We start from the raw sequence: 20,882 nt of genomic DNA, 5'->3' as shown, positions 1-20,882 counted from the left end.
TACTCCTGGCCTCAGCTGATTTTACTCACCTACACTTGAGGTCTGATACAGCACTTATAGTGCCAGCATGACTGAGCATGGGGGCAGAACTATTCTTACTCATAATCTCTGTTGTGGTTCTCATTTTGCATTTTTTGAGTGTATTTGGTCCAGTGTTTTATCTTGCTGTAGCAAGTTTAATCTGTGTAATACATGCCAAAAGAGAGATCTTAATTTATGTTTTAAACTTTAAAATGTAGAGGGATCTGTTTCCTAGTCATATCTGCATAGTTGGCTTCCCCTCTCGTTTTGACTTTTGTTTCCCAACAGCTTTTGTTGACCAGAGATGAGATGTTACAGGCAGCAAGTTCTCACTGTGTGGCTGCAGTGCTGGTTCACTCTCCCAGCAGATATGCTCCTGCTTTTATCCACGCGGATGTCCCAGGTGAAGAAATGCAGTAGCATCATATTGTTCATCTCCCAATATCAAAGCACTCCCTGGCTGTGTGTTTAAGGATCACTCTGGCTCCATGAAATCCACTGGTGGCATAATGTGTGTGGTGACCATTTTATACCCAGTAAATTTGGCTAATGTGATTTTAGGACTAGAAGGGGAGAGTAAATTTTCAACTGAAAGTGTAGAAGCAGCTGTCAACAGGCAGAATGGAGTTTCCACAGCAAGAATTTGGACAAGTCCTTGAGGTCGAGGTCCTTCTTGCAGGACCTTAGATACAAGCCTAAACATACTGGAGTTCCATCTTAGCCCACTAAATATTGAAAGTTTCCACAGAATTTGGCCTAGGATTTAGCTTTAGAATGCAGCTGTGAAAGATGGTTTATTATCATTTTATAAATTCTTCAGAGATGTAAAAGTTCTGAGGAAAAAAAAAAGAAAAAAGATCACTGCATCTATGGTAGAGGTTGCTTTGTAGCTTTTCATTTGTGCCAAAGGCTAGAGCCACAGTTCAGCTCCTGCCTGCTGAGTTTGTGCTGGGAAGATGCCTGCCTGTGGGACTCTGCTCTGCAGTCACCTTGTTTTGAAGACTAGCATACCCCCAAGCATCCTCTCTGTTCTCCATTCCTGCCATTTCATTATACGACCATTCTCCTTGTGGCTGTTGCTATGCTTCCTCGTTTCCTCCTCCTACCTCTGCTCTGTTCTAGGAGCAGCTGTGCCATGCTGTGAGCAGACTGCTTCTTACCAGGGTGACCTTATTTGTGTGTGTTTGCAGAATTCCTGTTTGAATGTCTCTCGTGCAACAGTGAAATTCTGATCTGGTCAGTGTATTGCTGCCTGCTCCTCCTAACTGAAGAGCGTCTTTTCTTCTCAAAGTGTCACACAGTCTATGGTGAGTCATCAACCTTTCCAACAGAGTGACTGCAGTAATACTGTGGGCATTTGTTGTGCCTCTAGCTGAATTTCAATGCTTTACGCACAATCACAATATCAGGATGGATAAAGGACTGAAAATGAGTACCTATCATCAGACATGTTTTTTGATGTCAAACATAACTTGAATTTACAATGTCACTGTCCTAATGAGTTCCTGATGAGTATGCATTCGTTATAATAACCAGTTATCATGACTGACACTACATAAGTTACTATTAGGTGGACATACCAAGAGTGGATTTAGGAAGAAAAGCTAAATTCCTTCTGTTCTTCTGGACTTACCTCCGGCAGTGGAGGTTGGGGCCTATTGTCAGGGAGCTGTGTGAACACAGCAGGTTTGGGCAGTTGTTTCTGTCAGTGGCTCAGAAGAATAATTGTTCAAATCTTACTTAGTTTTAAAAATTAATTTTGCTTCCATCCTGGAATTTGGGGTGTTAAAAGCCCTCTCTGTGACTTCTTTTGAACATATGCAGGCGTTGAATCTCTGGTGAGGAGTCTCCAAGATGTCCTGCAGCTGAACAATGTGGAGTTGCACAAACAAGGGCTCCTGCTCTTCACTGAAATACTGAAACGGTAAGGGTGTACCCCCATCAGGCTTGCACAGGCAGAGTTTAGTGCCCTAAAATGGAGTCTGTGGTGCTTTTGCTTTTTAAGGTTTTTGCCCAAGACCAAATATCTACACCCCCAGAGGCTTTGTGTTTGAAAGATGTTGCTGAACAAATGCATCTCCCTTATTCTTGTGAAGAAGGGCCTGATGGTTGTTTCTGAACCTCCCAGCTTGTCCTCTTTGCGCATGCATCTGCCAGTATATCTGCCTCTTCCTGCTTCCTTGCCAATCCGGGAGGTGAAACCTTTAGCTGTAGGTAGAGCAGGAGGGAAGGCTAGGAAGGTCCAGGTGTATGTGAGCAGGCCAACTCCTGCTAAGTGTGCCTCTGTCACAAAACAGAGCATGCAAATTCCATGGCTTCTAGTCTTGTATCATCATTTGAGCTAAATTCAAACAGCAAAAACAAATTCTACGCTGAAATATTAATGTCTTCTGTCACTTTTTCCCTCTTGTTTTCTGCTAAGGAATAACATATCCTGGCTTGTTTTTCTTCTGTGCTTCCTGTTCTTGCCTCTATGATCTTGTTCCTGTCGTGTCATGCTAGTGACAGAGTCTTGTTTAGTTCCCCCAAGAGAGCCCTTGAGGTGAATTTTGGAAATGTCATAGTCAATTTTGTACCAAGTGGCAGGGTAAAAAGGAGAAGGAAAAGTGGCAGTGCTAGAACAGTGTGATGATGCTAGTGTGGGATCTGTCAAAAAGAGAAACCAGGATGTGGGAAACACTAATTACAGCATTTACGCTTGTAAAACAAAGAGAATGCTCTATGCAATTACGTTTTCTAGCACACCCATTCTGTTTCTCTGAGCTTTGCCTTAGAAATGATGTTTTATTTAAAACTCTCTCATAGAGGGGAAAGGGGTCTCATCCTGGAACCTCTCCTCATGTTTTTTCCTTGCAGCTGGATTCTCTTGTGTAAGTGAGCCCCACACTCTGTTGTTGTCCGAGCAGGATGTACTGCTCCCCTTGGCGGTATGTGAGGAATGGTGGGTAGCTCTCCCTTGTCTCTCCTAGCACAACTAGTGGCAGGCACAGTTTGGGGCCCAAAGATGAGAAGCTGCAAGAGTGCTGTCCTTCACACTTTTCTCCCAGGCCCCGAAGACATCATAGTGCACCATATTGCTATTGGGTTTGTGCCTCTTGAATGAATCAGCAATACTCCTCCATCCCTTCCTCCCTGCATGAGTCAGTGAAGACATTTTTTTTCCTGATGTGTTTTACTTCAGTGGTTCAAGAAAGGAAATACAGAGGATTAATAGAATTACAGTGTAAGTAGAAACAATTTGGAAGTTCAGCACATCACTTATGGCTTGGCCCAGAGGCTGCTCCTGGTGCCCAAGTTCCACAAAGTCTTTTCCTGGCCTTGCCCACCTCTCAGCTTTTTCTCACAGCAGAATGTGAGGTGACTGACAAGCTGGGCTTCATCTCACTGAGTGACTAAAAAGAGTGATTCTGCCTCTGTTCATTTTTTGCCCTGTAGCTGGGCTACTAGTGTAATTTCTACTGAAGTTGACTTTCCTCTCCCATTTGTGCATGGGAGCATGTGCTCCTGGCTTGCTTTAGTCAGGCACGTCTGTGAAAATTGAATAACAGGGAATACTTTTGGCTCCCAAGTCTGGCTCCTGTCATGCTGTGCTGCTTTTCTTGCCTCACTTCAGAGAGGCCCTCTGGCAGGCCGTTAGTGCCTCTTGTCTGCATGTAGCTGCCTGTCTTCCTCCCCGCCTTCCCAACTGTACCTGACTTGCCAGAAGCCAAATGAGCACAGTCTGCCATTTACGCTGCTCTGTCCAATAATGGGATTAATGGTTTGTCATCCCTCCATGCTCTCGTGGTGAACGCTCAAAGGCGTTGGGCCACAAGGTGATCAGACAATCAAAATGGTCAGTATCAAGAATAATTGTCAAAACAGTTGGATTGTGTTTATTTTCCTGATTACTTTTCAAGTTCATGAAAGTCCTCGTCCTTCTGGCAGCATCTGGCATTAGAAGTGCTATAGGACTGTGAGAGAAGCTATTCTCATGGCATCGTCCTTGTTCTAGGATGGTCATGTTTGCTTGTTTACTCAGAAATACAGAATCGCCAGATGAACCCGCAAATGCCAGAGCAGATGGCCTCAGCATAAAGTGCTAGGCAGAGAGACCACTGTGTTTTGCAAAGCCTGTTTTTCTTGTGCTTTTCATGTCAGTGTTTGCTGGTGCAGTCACAGAGTTATCCAGGCTGTGGGGTTTTTTTCATCATAGTAGGGCTCCAGACCTGCTGAAGTTCACTCTTTGTAGCAAACCCTCTACCTGCTCAAGTTTGGGACTACATCCCTGAGAGCAGCTGGCTCTGAATACTGACAAGCACGGCTGGAACCACACAGCTCAGCTGTCCTGTTGGTGAAATGAGTTACTTAACTCTGACAATATTTTCCTTGCTTACTCTGTTTCCTCTTTGCAGGCAACCAGTGGAAATCAAATTATTCACAAACCGAGGTGTATGTATAGAAGCCATTGATGTGTTGATGGAGACAGTGAACTGCCCGGTGCTGGAGGTGGTAGTGGAGGCTGTGAGAGCTGTGGCAGCTTTCCTGAGGTAGGCAGGAAAATATTTTCAGGCTTTTCTTCGGATAGATCTGTTGATACCATGCTGGTCTCTGCAGTTCCCCTGTGGTGGTGTGGGTGAGTGTGCTCTGCAGTGGGACTTCCAGCTGAGGCAGGCGTGGGTACAGCAGAGATAGCTTCCCACCCACCTCAGAAGGCTGCCAGGGCAATGAACCTGTGGTAGGCAGCAAGTCGCTGTAGCAAGGACCTAGTGTCCCACGCAGGCCAGTACTGCAGCTGCTGTGGCTTTGTCACTGTGCCCCATCCGGATAGATAAGAGCAAGCATAAGACTCTGTATGGTCATATGCTTCCTGACCGTAGTGGGAGCAGGCAGTGAATGCAGTGAGAGTGTATTTGGGTGCACATGTGGATGAAGGCACTGGTCAGATATCATGGCCTGAGTGTGCTGTGCTGGAAAGAAGTGGGAATGGTGTATTGCTGTCAGAAGAATAGTTATTTCTGCTGGTGGTGTCTTGACGGGTAGAATGTTCCCAGCAGGGAATGTGCTTGCTGTCTTTCTCTCTGCTTGTTCAGGAAGGACCATCTGAGCTCCCCTCCAGTCCCATATGAAGAGCTGCAGAAGCTGCTGGAGGCAGTGCTGAGGCGATGTGCTGACCTTTCCCCATCACAGAGTAGCAAGATGCATGCAGTAAGTCAAAAGTTGTTGTTGCTTGTTGGTAGGACCAAGCAGGACAGGGATGATCCTCCTAGCACATTATGTGAATGTTGTATGTATGTTCCATCCCCTTACCCTATGGCTGTTGGGTTCTCTGGTGTTTCTTTTGATCCTCATGCCTCAAGATGGTACCAAACTTTTTCTCTGAAGTAGCTGAATATGGGTACTGGTGAATGTTGTCTTTCTAAATAAATGAAGATTTGTGGGGCACCACTTGAGTGTGCTGCTTTCTTTGTGTGTCCAGTACTCCAAGGTCATTTGAACCTCCCCTTCTTGAGGCCCCCACCTTGTAGGCTGTGTGAGTCAATCTATTTTTTTGGCAATGAACATCTCTTGCTATGCCTTCAGACCAAGAGGGTGACCATATATGCACTGTGATGCCTCAGCACGAGTGCTGTTAGCCGCTCGTTGAACTGCAAATCCTTTCCTGTTCCTGGAATGCGCAGTTAGCGTGATGTGCTGCTGGGACCTATGCACTTCTGAGGACATTCCCCATTACAAGGGCTGAGCCTTCTTGCTCTAGGCTCATGGCCGTGTAGGTTTGAATCACATGTCTGCAGTGGCAAGAGCATCTTGCTGGAGCACCAGAGCTCCAAATGCCTGCTGAACTATATTTAAGCCCAAGTTCTGTGGTACCAGATGTCTGTGTTGTCTGCCTGGAGAAAGCAAAACTGCTTTCTGCCCCATAGGCAGATGTTGGTCAGTCTGTTTGCACGCACACAGAGCTTGGTGTCCCATTCAGAATAAGGAGCTTTACAGGAAGGAAATTAGGCAGGTGTCCAAAGAGAAGCAGCAAAGCTGGTGAAAGGTCTAGAGCACAAATCTTATGAGGCACAGCTGAGGGAAATGGGGTTGTTTAGCCTGGAGAAAAGGAGGCTGAGGGGAGACCTTAGCACTCCCTACAACTACCCGAAAGGACGTTGTAGCCAGGTAGGTGTCAGTATCTTCTCCCAAGTAACGAACAATAGGACAAGAAGAAATGCCCTCAAGTTGTGCCAGAGGAGGTTTAGATTTGATATTAGGAAAAATTTCTTCATGGAAAGAGTTGTCAAGCACTAGAACAGGCTGCTCAGGGCAGTGGTGGAGTCACCATCCCTGGAGGTATTTAAAAGATGTGTAGATGTGGCGCTTAGGGACATGGTTTAGTGGTGGACTTGGCAGTGCTAGGTTAACAGTTGGACTTGATCTTAAAGGTCCTGTCCAGTCTAAATGATTCTATGACATAGAGGCTGTCTTTAATAGGAGAAAAGGGGAAATGATTGTACCTGTACGAAGATGTCTCAGCATCCAATAGAGAAGGAGGAGTTCTGAACTGCCAAGTACCAATGTGTCACTGTGCCCTCCTCTGGTAGTACTCATAGAAGATCCCCACAAAAGGCTAAGGCTTAAAGGCAGATTTTGAGTTCCAATTGATTCCCAGTTTGGGCAGATGATTAACTCTGACACTGCAGTTGGCTTCTGGCTGAACTCAGTAGGATGCTGTGTTGAAACAAGAGCTAGTACATGGATAGCTGCTTACAAATCTGAGCTGAGTACAGAACTTCTAAGATTTCAGTGCTGAGCAGGGAGAGGAACTGTTCAGTGTTGCCTGAAAAGTAGTTGGGAGAAACAAAATTAAAAAAAAAAACAACAACTCCCCAAAAGGTTTGAAGCTCCATTAGCTGAGCTGTTTAAAACTCAGACTAGTCCAAACCATGGCAATACAGACTGTAAAGACAAGGCAGCACAGAACTAGTAGCTCCGTAACTGTCTTCCCTAAGAAGAGCACAGAAGCTCTCTAACTCTGCCCTCCATGGGGAAAGCACAATAGTAAAAAAAAAAAAGCTATGTGAAAGAAGAGAGCAAAAGGAAATCTGTTGTTCCTCCTGCTGCTGTCGGAGAAGAAAACTATTTTTTCTGATAGTGAACATAAGATTTTGAAGACTTCTCTCCTTTAACAGGGTGATCTCCTATTCTCAGTGTCTCGAAGTCATCCAGCAAACAGAAGTCTTAGCAGAGTTCCTCAGAGACAGGGCCAGTTCTTGCTCAACACTCTGGAAAGTTTCAGAAATGCTTGTAGGTGAGGATAAGTTGAGGGGGTGGGATGGGTTGTGTGTGTGTCCATGTCCATCCATCCTTCTGTCCTTGTAACTGAGTTTCTCTACCCAACCCCACCGCTGAAATATCACAGGTGAGTTCAATGCATGGCACTTGTCAGTGAAACACAAGAAGGAGGGATATGTAGTGATAGTGAAAATTTGTGACACCTGTATGTGCCTCCCAAGAAATTTGCCTGGGACCTATCAGTTTATTTCATGTCTTTGGCCTTTGACGAACTGCTTGAAAATTAGCCAAAACTGGTGACGATGTAAGAATGGTTGGAAGGTACGTGCGAAACTGTAGTCCTGTGCCCAGGGGTATGTGGGCACTGCTGAAGGGGATTAACCATTTCACAAACATGTATCTGCTCCAGACGCTGGCCTTGTATTTGCTCATGTCTGTGACCTGCTACTGCAAATGGGTTTATAGGCACCAACTTTTCCTGTTTTTCTCGATGAGAGCTCACTCTCACCTTTAGCTCCACAGCAGATGGTGGCGTATGAAAACGGGTCTGTTAGGGAAGTCTGGCCAACTTATTTTGCCTTGCATCACTTGCATTTGGCTTGGCTGAGAGAATTCAGTCAGAAGCAGGTGTCCCTGTCTGCACTGACCCAGCGTCTTGGGATAGCGTTAGAGGGCACTTGGGTTCTGCCCTGTTTTTTACATCAGCTGAATGGTCCCCTGGCTGATTTTCACAAGGTTTACTGTATTGTGCTCCAGGCACTGCGGCCTGGCTGTGAACCTCTAGTCTTGCCACACTAGGGCTTTCCACAGCACGTACTTTCTTCGCAGAAACTAAGTCTTCCTTTCCCAACTTGTGCTGTTGTGCAACATTGCTGACTTTTAATAGCTTCACTGAAGGGGTAACTGTGCGATTGCCAGATTCCTGTGTTTCCAACCCATCAAGTGTTTGTGGGGTCCTTAATGGTGAAAGCTGTGATGGAAATATAGTACTTCCCAACTTCCTTTACTGAGTGAGGAGGATTCCTCTCTCCTCTAGTATCTGCTGTGTGTTTGTAGGCTAGCAGTGGAATTCCAGAGTGACCCCATGGCCCAGGAGAACGCTTTTACTGCCCCCAACTCCAAGAGCAAGGACACGCTGAGCAACTTCTCTGAGTTCCTGTTGAGGATTTGTGACAGTCTCTGCATCCCCATGGTCATGGTAGGGTTTCTTTTTCCAGGGTACCTGGAAAGGTGCTTTCAAGCACCAGGAGTGGGTTGCACCAGTGGGTTTTGTTTTTTTTTTTGGAAGACAGCATGTAGAGTAAACCAAGAACAGCTGTGGCATTTGCCAGCTCTCCAGAGCCAAATGTGGCATTATACTGTTCATGCAAAATGGGAGTGTACTGTCTCAGAGGGTGGAGAAATTCATAAAGCTTCCATGTAGATGGCAGTGTCTTTCTTCAGACTGTGCAATCCCCATACTACCTGCCATGCTATCTAATCCATTGCAGCTCTGGATGTTGTAGAAAATGAGGAGTGCCTGAACTGTTGTTTCCCCTTCTGCCACTTTTTTCAAAACTTGCCTGTGTCCTGGAAAGCAGCGGTATTTTGTGCCTGCATTTTCTTTTTCATGCTTCTTTCCAGAAGGTATTGGTGAGGCTGCCTGTTCTACACAGCAAGAGCAGTACCAAGCATTGTGCCTTAGTAAGGCCAGGGAGACGGTTTAAAAAGCAGCCGTGGAGAGTCACGTGTGCTTTAGTGACAGACCTGTCACTAAGGCATGTTGAGCAGAATTGTCAAAACAATCGGACTCTGGTTGTGGTTCCAAATGTTGAGTAAATTTTGCTTGCACTTTGCCACAGGTTCAAGTGTATGGATTCTTGCAGTTGTTGGGAGCTTGGAGATGTTTTGTTTTGTATTTTTTAACCAATCTCTTGGTAGGCAGCTGCAGTGGCATTGCTGTTCTTCTCCCTGAAAGGAGGGTGCAGTGCATGTCCTGTTTGGCAAAGCTGGAGTCAGTGTGCAGTTTCTTGCTCATTGAACTTGGGTAAAAATTAATGGACTGTGAGAAAATTTTCCAGTGACCTTCTACAAGAGTGAGTTGAGTTGTTCTGTTCTAAACAACTCAGGGCTGGACTCTGTAGAGAGCTTAAAAGTCTGTGTTTGCCACTACTCAATAAAATGCTGAAGCACAGGTGTTAAGTGTTACTGAAATCAGCTGCACCTAAGCATATGTCCTATGTTGTATGCCACGCTGGAGAATTAGCCATCTGACCTGTAAGAGCAGTTACATCCAGGGTTATGTGGGCAGTAATGTCAGTTGCTGTGCGTTAGGGCTTAGCTGGTTGCCAGCTGGAATCAGGAAGAAGTTTGTTGTTTGATGTCATGTCTTGCAGAGATAGCAGCACAGCTCATAATGTTGGCTGAGGGGGGTGTTAGATGCTTTCAAAGTGCTCTGTAAGCCTGCGTACTTGCTGCCAGGCATTTTGGTAGAAGAACTGTTACTCCATTTGTTTGGATTTAGAAATCTAACTTTCCGGGCAGGCAGGAGGCAGGAAGAAAGCTGCTGCTTTCAGTTTTTATTGCATATCATGTACCTGATCTTTTCTTCTTTCCACAGAACTACCTGGAAAGGGCCGTCAGCCCGTCAGTGATGGAGGTTTTCATCTCAACGCTTAATACCCTCTTTACAGTGGTGCCAAACATGCGGAATAAGTTCTCCAAAAAGCTGGGTATAGGGGTGGTGCAGGATCGTGTTCTCTGTGCTCTTAACTGATGGAACTTGCTGCTACTGCATATTACTGAGGCAGTGAGCTTAATGAGACTTTATGTGGAGGATTATATTACATGTTTATATGAGTAAGAATAGAGTGCGCAGTCATGTTCAGCAGGATGAAAAAGTTGTTTGGTCTAGCAATGGTGATGGGACAGATTTTCTTTTAGATAAGTAAATTGTGTCAGCTTTACTCTTTCCTCTGGAATACTCAGAATTGGCTGTTCCTGTAGACAGGGATTATGCTGGAATTGTTGGTGGGATTTTACTATGCAGAAATCCTATTTACACTGTGTAACTTAATCTTTGCACATCAGAGAGGTGATGTATGGAATTCCTCTATTCTAATCATGTGAAGCTGGCAAATCTTCCCTTCTCCTCCTGAGAAGAGAAATTAATTTCCCCTCCAAACCGAACTCAGAGTAGTTTGCTTTGGGAGAGAAGGCCTAACAATGTGTTCTTTCTAAGATGGCCTGACCTGTTCACCAGGTTTGCATGGAGATGTCTGAGGATGGTTATGGGACCTGCCTACTCTTTTCCCTTATCGTACATGTTCTGTGCTCCTTCGACATTTCTGTCTTGCTTTCTGTCTAGCATCCTCCTCCTTCATCCGACTGACACTGGAGCTGAAGGCCAGATTTTGCTCTGTACAAAGGTATTGTGATGTGTGTACTGTGAGCGAGTAAAAAATTTCAAGATGGGAAAGCAGATCATGCCTTATCTGATGCACCTGATTAGGCAAGACGGGAGGCTGAAAGACTCAAGAGTGGTTGTATCTTATTGCAAAATGTAAATGGTAACTGAGAATGGAAGAGCTGGATGTGGGAGAAGAGAGAAGTAGTCGCATTGAGGGTGGGTGAATTTACACAGCATTGTGAGAATTCTGTGCTCTGTCGTGAGCTGCACAGATAGAGATAAAGCAGCCTGACTTTGGAGTAGTCAAATCAGTGGGTGTTTTGAAAAAAAGGACCAGTAGCATCAGTTCCATCTGAGCTCTGGCTTCCAAGGCACATACTACCACTATCTTTGTTCCTCATGGTGTGATAATGTATAAGAAATATGAAGGAGGAGGAAGACTTCAACAGCAGACATTGCAAAGAGTCTTCTATAGCAGAGGCTATGATTTCTAGGTTGAGGAGCACTTGGTGAGAGTCTCTGTGGGTCTGCAGAGATGTTTCACCTCCTCTTTCTGTGACTGCATCTCATTTTAAAAGAGTAAACAAAATGCACAGCACCCCTAGTCCAGGTTACCACTGTGGAACGTAGTGGGGATGTTTGTGCCTGTGAATGGTGTGTGTGGGGAGTGATTTAGGCCTCTGAACGCAGTAGCGTGGGGCACCAAGGATGGTGTGTTACAGTGCGAAGATGTTTGGTTATGTCCAAACCATTGGAAATCATTGGAGAGAGAAATACCTGGAAATAGAGATGTTCTCACCCTTTTAGTTAACGTTTTGGCATTCTTCATTGTTCAACCCTAGAAACATCATTGCTACAAAATCTCCTTACTGGTGTTTGCCAGTGGAATCAGGTATCGGGAGCCACCCTCAAACACCTCCCATTCTCTGCAGTGTTAGGGGTCCTGCCCTTACAGGGTTCCCTGTGTATACCAGGCATGATGATTGTGAGAGTACCCCACTGTATTCATATTGTCCCAAGGTATATGAACACGTTCACTGTCATCACCGTGCACACCTGCCACATCTGTGAGCTCACTGTCCTTTGGGAACTCCTCATTCTCCTGGAAGCCCAGGTTAGCTGCAGGAGTGTTGTGAGAGGGCAGGTGCTTGTCTGTGATCATTCAGTAAACTGAGGTTCTGGCAGACTGTGTGTGATATTAGAAGTATGAAGAGGATGTTTCTAGCCTTCTTCACTGCATCTTTCTGCTCTTCTTCACAGTAATCCTGCTTTGAATCAGGCCTGTTCCAGCTTTCTCTTCAGCTTGTGCCTGAACCTTTACTCTGCCACAGAGAAGGAGAGAACTTCTTCTCAGGAGGGCAAGTTTCAGGAAGGAGACAAATTGCTTCATTTGGTTTGAGGCCCTGCCACCCTCTGTTTAGGCAATAGGTGCAAAAATAATATTAAAAAAAAAAAAAGACAAAGGAGGAGGGAAGGGAGGACACACATAAGCTCTATTTAGAGGGTTTTTTTTTTCCCTAGCTTTTTTCAAGCTGGTCCAGCAAGGAGGTAACACTCAGAGAATGCCTTTTGAATGGAACCCTACCTGAAAGAATGCGTTTCACCTGCCTATGGTTTTGTTTACGTGGTGACATTTATTAGCACAACTGTGCATGGCTTAATTGAAACAATATTACTTTCCACATAGTCACCCGTATCTGCAGATCAAGGTCATTTTTTCCTCTGGCATACTATGTAAATCTTTCCTGGATATACTGTAACTTTCTATAATAAGTAAGTCCCACATAAATGAGATGAAAGTTTCCACATCACAAAAGCCACTTTTCCCACTGGCAGTGGTTAGTCACCATACAGGCAGCATCAGCAAAGAGCTGGGAACCTCAAACAGAAGTGTCTTTTCATCCTCAAAGCCAGCTCCATTAAATCAGATCTCACACCTCTGTTCACGCCAAATCATAGAGGTGCGCTTGCTGTATGCAAACTGTGGGGTAGTAGGTTGGCTTTGATATGTCTTACATCAGGAGCTTCCCTAGTTTAATGTGCTTGAGTTAGGGCCAGCAGATGCTTCCATCCCCCTGTTCCACTCTGCTTTGTCATAGACATTCCTCATCTCTGCCTGCCTGCTCACATTAGTTTTATTTCTAGAGCAAGAGATGTCTGAGCTCCTGCAGAAGGGTCTGCCTCAATTTAACTACACTGTTGCTGAAAGCCTCCTCCTCCTGGCTGAGACCCTTGAGCCTTTCTCTTTGGATCCATCTCTTTGCAGCCACCAACACTGCTTCATACTACTCTTATACTTTGCTTACAGCCTTGGGGACAGGTGAGACAAGAGTATACGAGGCAAGTGGTTTTGTGGCCATTACGTACCATGGATTGGTGGGTGAGGCATGTCTAATGTTATTGTTTCCACTCCAATCTCGTTGAATGCAGGTTTGTCCCAGAAGCAGAATTATTTTTAGCCATAAGAAATTTCCTCCTATCAGCACAGGACCATGGAGACTGTCCCCCTCCATACATACTCAGAGCTGCGCTTTATCTCCTTGCTGTCTGTCAGGACAAAGGCAAAGCCTTGGACTTGGTAAAAGACGATTTCATTCCTACCTATTGGACCCTTTTTGTTGAAACTAAGGTTTCTTCTCACTCCCATCAACGCTCTTGCAGAAAGTATTTTGACATAGGTGGTGAGCGGTGAATGAGCAAAGAGTGTGCAGCGCATCCACACTCTGGAAAGTTAACTGTGAAAAGCCACGAGGGAATATAGATTTGACTGAATAAACTTGTGTATGTGTGGGAAGTGTAAATGCGTTGGATAGGCTGTGAATTCACATATGGAATATAATAAATTTCATAGCTTCAGTCTCCTGAACACATCCACAGCCTCTGCAGCAGGCTTTCTAGTGTTCCCATATGGCTTTTTGCTGCTGCACAGCTTTGAGCACTGTATAAAGCCTACAAGTTTCTTAGTCTTTGTGATGCAAATAGGCTTTCACAAAATGATGTTTAACTGATATATTTGATTGTCTACTTGAAAGGCAGTGTGACTCTTTTTCACGGTAAACTCTCATCCCTTCAGCTTTTCGATATTCATTATCTAGTGATTATTTTGTTCTCTCTCCCCCTCCCCCTTTCCCTCCCACACACCTACCAGAGGTCGTTGTGTACCATAAGGAGGATCCTGGATAATCTTCCAGATCTGAGCTTGGTCTACGTCCATTGTCCTCTCCTGCTGAAATTCCTCCTGCGTTACCCTGAACTTATGGGGAGATTTGGACACCCAGTCCTCCAACTCTGGTTTTCCTGGGGAGACTGCAAGCAAACTGAGACCGAAGAAGCTGTTTTTAGTGTGTCTGATCAGCTGAACAGTGCTGACCCGTTACTTCCCATTCTGAAGAGCAATTCCAGCATTTTACTTATTTTACTGGTATGTGACTTTCAGAAAGACAGGCTCCTTTCCGGACCCTGATTTAGGGGGCTTTTTGGTTCTTAAAGTTCTTAGTGCTGTTATGAGGCCACAGATTCTGCTACAAGGGTCCACGTGTGTATACACAGACTTCGACCTCCCAGGGAAGCCTGATATGGAAAATGGGACTCTGTGTATGCGTGTTGGCTCTTTCTCTGTCATCTATCCACTGTGATAGAAAGGGATCTTTTGAGAATTGGCTAGGAAGGGATCTGAAAGGTGCTGCTGATGTATGCCATGAACAACCCCATTCCTTTCTTCATCCAGATACACAGCTGGGTACTCCAGATTCTTCTGTGGCAGCCCTTCAAGAAGCTGTTTTGCTAATTTGGGAGCAATGGTTTACTACTGATAGATGAGAAGGGTATGAAGAACAAAGAACCTTGAAAAAGCAGTGTGCAGAGAACAGGCCTCGAGGGCACGGCTTTCTGTTTGCTTAGGTTTTTTATATTGTTTGTTTTTAATTGGAGAGTCTTGTCAGAGATTTTTGCAGTACTTGAGTTTTCAGGACTGCAAATAGCATGTTTTATCGCTTTTGAAAGATAAAATAAGATCTTGGGACATGGAAAATTAATCAGTGCAGGGGAGAAGGGGGCCTTGAAGTAGCAGGGCTAGCGTGTTTGCCTTTAGCTGGCGTAATGAGCTCTGTTAACCTCTGTAATCATGACAGAATCCAGGTCGTGATGGTTTGCTCAGAGGCCTTCTCTCACTTCCACCTCTCCCGTCTGCCCTGTCACCCTTCCCATCAGTGGCCACTTGTCCCATGACTGTCCAGTCAGTCACATAGTAAATACCTGCTAACATTTCCACGCAAGAATATAAGATTTGCCTGTAAGGGCAAAAGCTAAGAGCTGTGATGTTTCTTCTCCAGCCTGTTAGAGAAATTAAAACTATATATCATTGAGAATAGAAACCCATGTCAGCAGACAATGAAGAAGCAACGTTTGATTCTGAATGGGCACCCATTGGGCATTACAGACTGGCATTTATTTGTTCTGATCTAAGAGGCTATGAAGTAAGTTTTAATATCCCAGGTTACTGAAATGACTGACAGGAGGACTCTCGCGTAGGGCAGTTCTTTCACGGTTAGGGTGATATTGCAGAATAGGTAGCAACATCCAGGCATTTGATACCATTGCAGAGCATTAGTAAAAGTGATCAATGAGTTGACATATCAGTACAAATTAAGGAGGAGACGTGTCCCATGAGACTTGCCTATGCTGTTACCTTTGGCAGTAGTTCTGGAACCTATCACTCCATAAACTAAAGCAGATGTATACATCACAAGTCTGTCAATAAGCAAAAGAGAAACAGGCTCCTTCCCTGAATGGTACAGCATTCCTGCTTTCCCTTTTCTGTCTTGCCATGTGCTCTTGCAGAAATAAATTAATTTAGCTCTGTCCCGGTCTTTAAAGTGAGTTGTAATAAATCACAGACTTTGACAATTCACCTTTCAGATGGGGAAGAGTATAATCAATCTGAATTTAGATGGGCTAATAAAACAGTGCAATATCCTGGGATAAATATACTGTCAGATGTAAACAAAACTTATGAGGTGAATAACCTCAGCCTGAGAATGCACTAGCAAAATGGAAAGGCCTCTGCATGGTACAGTGAAACAAAAATGAATGTCCTTCCAAGGATGATTTATTTGCTTATCTGCTTTTAATAATTGTCTGGATTAGATAGAACAGATGGTTAGTCATCTGAGACCTTGAGCTCCTGAGTAGGAAGGAAGATGTTAACACAGTGATGCATTTACTGGGACCAGGAAGGCTGTGGCCCTTGGTTAGTGCCATTTTGTGCTGTGTGTGTTCATCTGGGGGTGAATGTGGTTGTGATCACACCCTGTCCCACTTGTCTTCTCCACGCTCCAGATCTGAGCTGCTCTCAGAGTGGAGATAGGTTGACTGATGTTGGATTACATTCCTGGATGTCATATGGAGCAAATCTATGTCAGGGGAGCCGACTGCGCAGACAGCTCCCTGCCCCTTATTCCTGAAGGTCTGAGATACGGGCAGGAATCAGGCTCAGAACTACAGAGGGTTTTCTGGCACAGGCAGCCTGTTCTTACCTTAACTGCTTTCCTTGGGTATGGGGTCCCACAGCCATTTCCGCTCCATCATCCCAGTCTGGATGCATGATGACTGTGTGTGAAGGCAGCTGGAAAGGGCAATAGGCTGTCCCGGCAGGCTGTAGGGTTGGTTGCTGAGACCAGTTTTCTGTTTACCTCTTTTACCTGTACCATTTGCAATGCAGTAGCCAGGACTACTGGGGGAGGAGAGGAAAGGTAGTGCTGACATAATACATATTGAGACGATTGTATTATGTCAGCACTACCAGGCATTTTCTACCTGATCTTTATGGAACTGCATCTGTACATGCTGTGCAGGTGAATGTAATGTTAAACACCTTAACAAAAGTATGCCCAAATTAACGCTACTGGCTGTGGGATTCAGCTCAGAGACTCCAGACAGAGCACTGTAGTCAAGAAGCAGGCTCATGGTCTGAATGCTGTGTATGCGACTCTTCCATTTTCCATGATTGAGTGATTGCTTGTCTGGTTTATGTATGTTTCATGCAGTTTAGCTGTTATTTTGCTGCTGCAGATACAAGGCTGCCAGCCTTTTGAAAATGAGTAACTATGGACTGACTCATAAGCTTGATTTTAGGTAAGCATTTTTAATATGCAACCTGATTTTTCAAAACAACGAGGAGAACAGAAGTGCCAGAGGCTCTGTGCTCTTAGAAACAGGGCCCCGGCTTTAGGATCTTACTTGTCTAAAACCTTGACCTTAAATGTATGTTACCCCTACGCTTGTGTGCTGGACAGGAGTTCCATAGTCAAGTGCATTCTTTAAACAGGACATTACTCAGAGGTGCCTATCAGACAAGAGTCTGTCTGCTTTATTCAGTTCTCTATTTAATCAGGGCGTACTTAATCTGAATGGTGCTTTACTAGGCTGTTTCCCAAGGCACCAGATTAGCATAATGGTATTAAATAGCAGTGACTTCTGCCTAATCAGGGCAGAAAGGTAATGTGCGTGCCTCTTCCCTTGCAGGACCTGGTCTGCTCAAGCTCTGTGGAGGTGGCTTGGAAGGTGTTGATGACTCTAAGGACCTTCTTGGAAAGAAATGAGGATGTCCTTGTCTGTGACCTCCTTCGGAGTCAGTTCCTACAGATTCTGCAGCAGCTGCTGGTAGAGAGCAGCTCAGCCTCCTTACAAGGTGACTCCCCTCTGTGACTTGGTCTTGCTGTAACATCAGCTAGCAGAGTAGATGGCTGACGGGATGCAGTCTGGGGTAAAGTGTTTCTGAACTGCTGATGTAGCTTCAGTACTTATCTGCATGAGGAAATTTACGGATAGAACTGTGCTGATTTAGTTTCCTTCTCCAGAGATTCTTGTTTTGAAGTGAAAGAGTCTTCTTCTGATTTAGGTTGTTCCGGCTTCGAACTGTGATTGTTAAACCAAGGCAATGTTTTCTTATACTGCCGTTAAGTGTTCAAGTGGAGAGCTGTGCTGGTAAATCTCCCAGCTTGAAAAGGGGCTCAACTGGTGACTGAAAGACATTCTCCTTTTTCCCTCTTCTCTGTGCAAAACAGCTTGGTGTGCCTGAGTGCACTCGGTTCCCAGGGCACAGGGACTGGGAGCAGAGATTGTTTGAATCATTCATGACAGTGATCTCCAAACAGGAACTGTGGTGTCACCAGATCTCATAATTCTGTTAAATCTCTCCAAGATTTAGCAGGGTCGTGAGTGGGAGAAATCCCTCTGTTTCCTTACTAGCCCTGGCTGAGGAGTTGGGACTGTTGACCCATTGTGAACAGTGCTGTCCAAAGCAGTCTGTGAGCTCGAACTGAAAAAGGGAGCAGTGCTCAGATGTCCTTGGCTCCCCTGGGATAGGGGCCCAGCACAGCTTTTGCTTGTTCCTGAGGGGGGCTGCTGACACTTACAACAGCCCTGCTCCATTTGGGGTGGTTTGCTGTGCAGCATTTGGGATGGAAGCAGCAAGAGGAAAAGTGGTTTTGCCTTACCTCCATCAAAGTCAGTAGGCTGGAGAAGAGAGAGGTTGAAAGCAGAAGCATGGTAGAACTACAGGGTTATGGATAAAGCCAGATCTGATCTTGTTTGGAGTTGTGCACATCTGGAGTTGTGGTGTCCCTCTGTCACTGAGGTGTGCCAGGGCTGTGGGAGGGTAGATTGTCCTTTTCCTGTTGTGGGAGTCAGACCTATTCCTCCAAACAGCTGGTGATGGAGACAGGACAGTGGGCTAGAGGGGCTTTTGCAAGATTAGAGCCCTTCTGCTTTGTCTAATATCCCCAGCTCTTCTTCATTCTGCATCTTGAACTCATTAGCTGAGTTACTGGCAGCCCCATCCAGAAAGTCAACCACCAGATGTACTCTGGAGACATGACTTCCTTGTCTCCCAGCACACAGGCAGCTCTCTGTGAGGTCTGGGGCAGGTAAGTCCAGAGGATCTGTATCCCTGTTCAAACAGTAACCTGCTCTTAGACAAGTGGGACTGCATCAAGAATAACATTAACATTAAAGGCACCTGTAAATGTTTCCTCCTCAAAACTGAAAACTCCTGAGCCTTTGTCAAGACATTTTCTGGAGGCGAGAGTTGCTTGCTGTGGGTATGGCTATATACGATGCAAAATCTTTGCCTGTTTACAGTGCTGCAGAAGAGTGACTACACTGGGGGGGGCATTGCCCTGGGGAGTTGGTGGTCTGAGCAGCTCCATTCTCCTTGCATACAGACCTGCTGTGTGGGGCTTTCGCCTCTGCTGTCTCTCCTCTGCCCTGTGGGGTGGGATGGACAGCACTTCCCAGCCTCACAAGATGCTGGAGAACAAATGCTGTGCAGCCGAGTGCTCTGAGATGCTGGGCTGCTGTCAAAGCATGGGCTGCCAGTGATGGTCAAGTAGATGGGAAGAGGGCAGTCTGCAAAGGGCCGGTGACCTCTAGCTTATTAGAGGTATCAGTTTGAAAGCGTGGTGACCATACCCCTTACGTGGTTCACTAAGGGTGTAAAGACCGTAAGCCTGCTTTTTCCCCCCTCTTTTCTAGTTGTTCCTACAACAGTGTTGGCAGGATCCAGTGTGTAACTCAGGCCAACCCACAGTGGCAGAAAGGGGTCCTGATCCAAAGGGGACTGTAGAGATGAAAATTAAGTTGGGCCTCTGTGTGAGTGTGTATAGGAGGAATACTTCCTCCCCTAACCCTCCCTCATTCCTGAGCTGGAAAATTAACAATTCTTGGCACACTTAAAGGTACAACAGTTTAGAGTTCACTGACAAGCTAAGCTGTCTGCACATTTCTTAGCTAACAGGAACCTGCCTGTTTTGCTGAGCCTCCTTTTCCTGGTGCAGCTGCGGAGCAAGGGCGTGAGGGAGCTGGACAGCACAGACTTCAAGCTGCTTCACCAGGGTGAGTCTATGCATCCATCTTCTCCCAGGGGGTTTTGATCTGTGTTTGTTAATTGTTCCATAAGATGATTAGGGGCTAGCTCTTTGTCCTTTGAGAGAAGGCGTACCTTGCATTACAGTTATGGTTGCTTTGAGATACTTTCATAGCCAGAGCATTGTAAAGAGCCCTGGTTACCAGTTCAGTCAACAAAACCCAGGTTCTCTGCCTCTTGTTTTTACAGTGCATTTGTTGTCTGAAACCTCACAAGCTGGCCAAAGTATTCTCCTGGCTGTGACGTGATTTCAGGGTCTGTGACAGTTGTTGACTTGGTACATGACAGTATTGCTGATGTGCTTCCTTGAAACATCCTTCCCCATCCACACTTGCTAACACCTGTGAGGTTCAGTATACAGGTCCCAAACAGCTGCAGGACTTGCCCACTCCACCCCAGAAACACAGAAGAGCAAGCTCTGTTTGTTTACTCACCATACTGTGACCTGCTCTCTAGTCTGGTGATCCTTACCTGGTGACTTCTCCCTTCTTACTTGGCTATTGGTGGTTCATGCAGGCTGTGAAAAAAGAATAAATACTAGAGGGAAGTTCAGCTGATCCATCCTCTAATTTCTTCCCTGCTCTGACAAATTGATCTCTCCAGCAGGCTTCAAAGGACTATCCCCTTTAATCTGAAATGTTCCATGTCTCGGGGCTGCCTGTCGTGCCCTTGTAAAGAAGCAGTGTTTCTCAGACATTCATTAGCCAAGGGAACTGGGGGCGTGGAAGAAGCATGTCCTCTTTATACCAGCCCTTTATAGCTGCTGTGATATCAGAGCACAGCTCAGCTGCTCCCAGGAGTCACAAGCTCCTTCTGCTCTTGCTCTCTGCTCTGTATTTTTCAACACAACTGTCCCCCTGCCCCAGCCACCCCCTTCATTCCCTGCTTGGCTCCCCAGGCTGTGTTCTTCAGGGCTGGGTGTGCAGGGCACTCTCCTCTGATGAGGCCTACGGGAAACCAGCTCGTAGATGGAAGGGGTGTGGGGAGGTGTGTTGATGTGTGTTTTTTGAGAATTGCTTACTCAGACTTTTAAGGTCCCCAAAAGATCTCCTGTGACAGTTTTGCTGAGCCCTGCAGTCCTGGATTTCCCTCCCAAACTCTTGCTAAACATTGTTCCTAAGTCTTTGGTGCTTACAACAAACAAGGCACATTTATTCCTAGTGTGAGCAGAGTTGGTGAGAGTGGAGGAGCAGAGCTCTCCATGCCATTCCCCAGTCTGGTCACCGTATGAAACAGGCATGTTTCAAGCATATTGGGATCAAACTCACTCTGTGGAAACAGGTAACTTACAGT

At 45.6% G+C, this 20,882-nt stretch overlaps 1 protein-coding gene across 1 annotated transcript in view; it reads left to right on the top strand.

Moving 5' to 3' along the window:
- Positions 1 to 20,882, top strand: part of MEI1 (meiotic double-stranded break formation protein 1) — a 39,117-nt gene that overhangs the window by 8,064 nt on the left and 10,171 nt on the right. The window contains exons 8-22 of the mRNA XM_075751210.1: positions 310 to 424; positions 1,212 to 1,328; positions 1,846 to 1,945; positions 4,416 to 4,550; positions 5,094 to 5,208; positions 7,176 to 7,294; positions 8,335 to 8,476; positions 9,878 to 9,989; positions 10,625 to 10,685; positions 11,927 to 12,024; positions 12,812 to 12,986; positions 13,097 to 13,244; positions 13,815 to 14,087; positions 17,189 to 17,354; positions 19,454 to 19,558. Of these exons, the coding sequence (XP_075607325.1) occupies positions 310 to 424; positions 1,212 to 1,328; positions 1,846 to 1,945; positions 4,416 to 4,550; positions 5,094 to 5,208; positions 7,176 to 7,294; positions 8,335 to 8,476; positions 9,878 to 9,989; positions 10,625 to 10,685; positions 11,927 to 12,024; positions 12,812 to 12,986; positions 13,097 to 13,244; positions 13,815 to 14,087; positions 17,189 to 17,354; positions 19,454 to 19,558 (1,981 nt within the window). The remainder of the gene's footprint in view (positions 1 to 309; positions 425 to 1,211; positions 1,329 to 1,845; positions 1,946 to 4,415; positions 4,551 to 5,093; positions 5,209 to 7,175; positions 7,295 to 8,334; positions 8,477 to 9,877; positions 9,990 to 10,624; positions 10,686 to 11,926; positions 12,025 to 12,811; positions 12,987 to 13,096; positions 13,245 to 13,814; positions 14,088 to 17,188; positions 17,355 to 19,453; positions 19,559 to 20,882) is intronic.

The sequence above is a fragment of the Balearica regulorum genome, chromosome 1, assembly GCF_011004875.1.
Source record: "Balearica regulorum gibbericeps isolate bBalReg1 chromosome 1, bBalReg1.pri, whole genome shotgun sequence".
Lineage (NCBI taxonomy): Eukaryota > Metazoa > Chordata > Aves > Gruiformes > Gruidae > Balearica > Balearica regulorum.
This window is presented reverse-complemented; position numbering and strand designations above follow the sequence as displayed.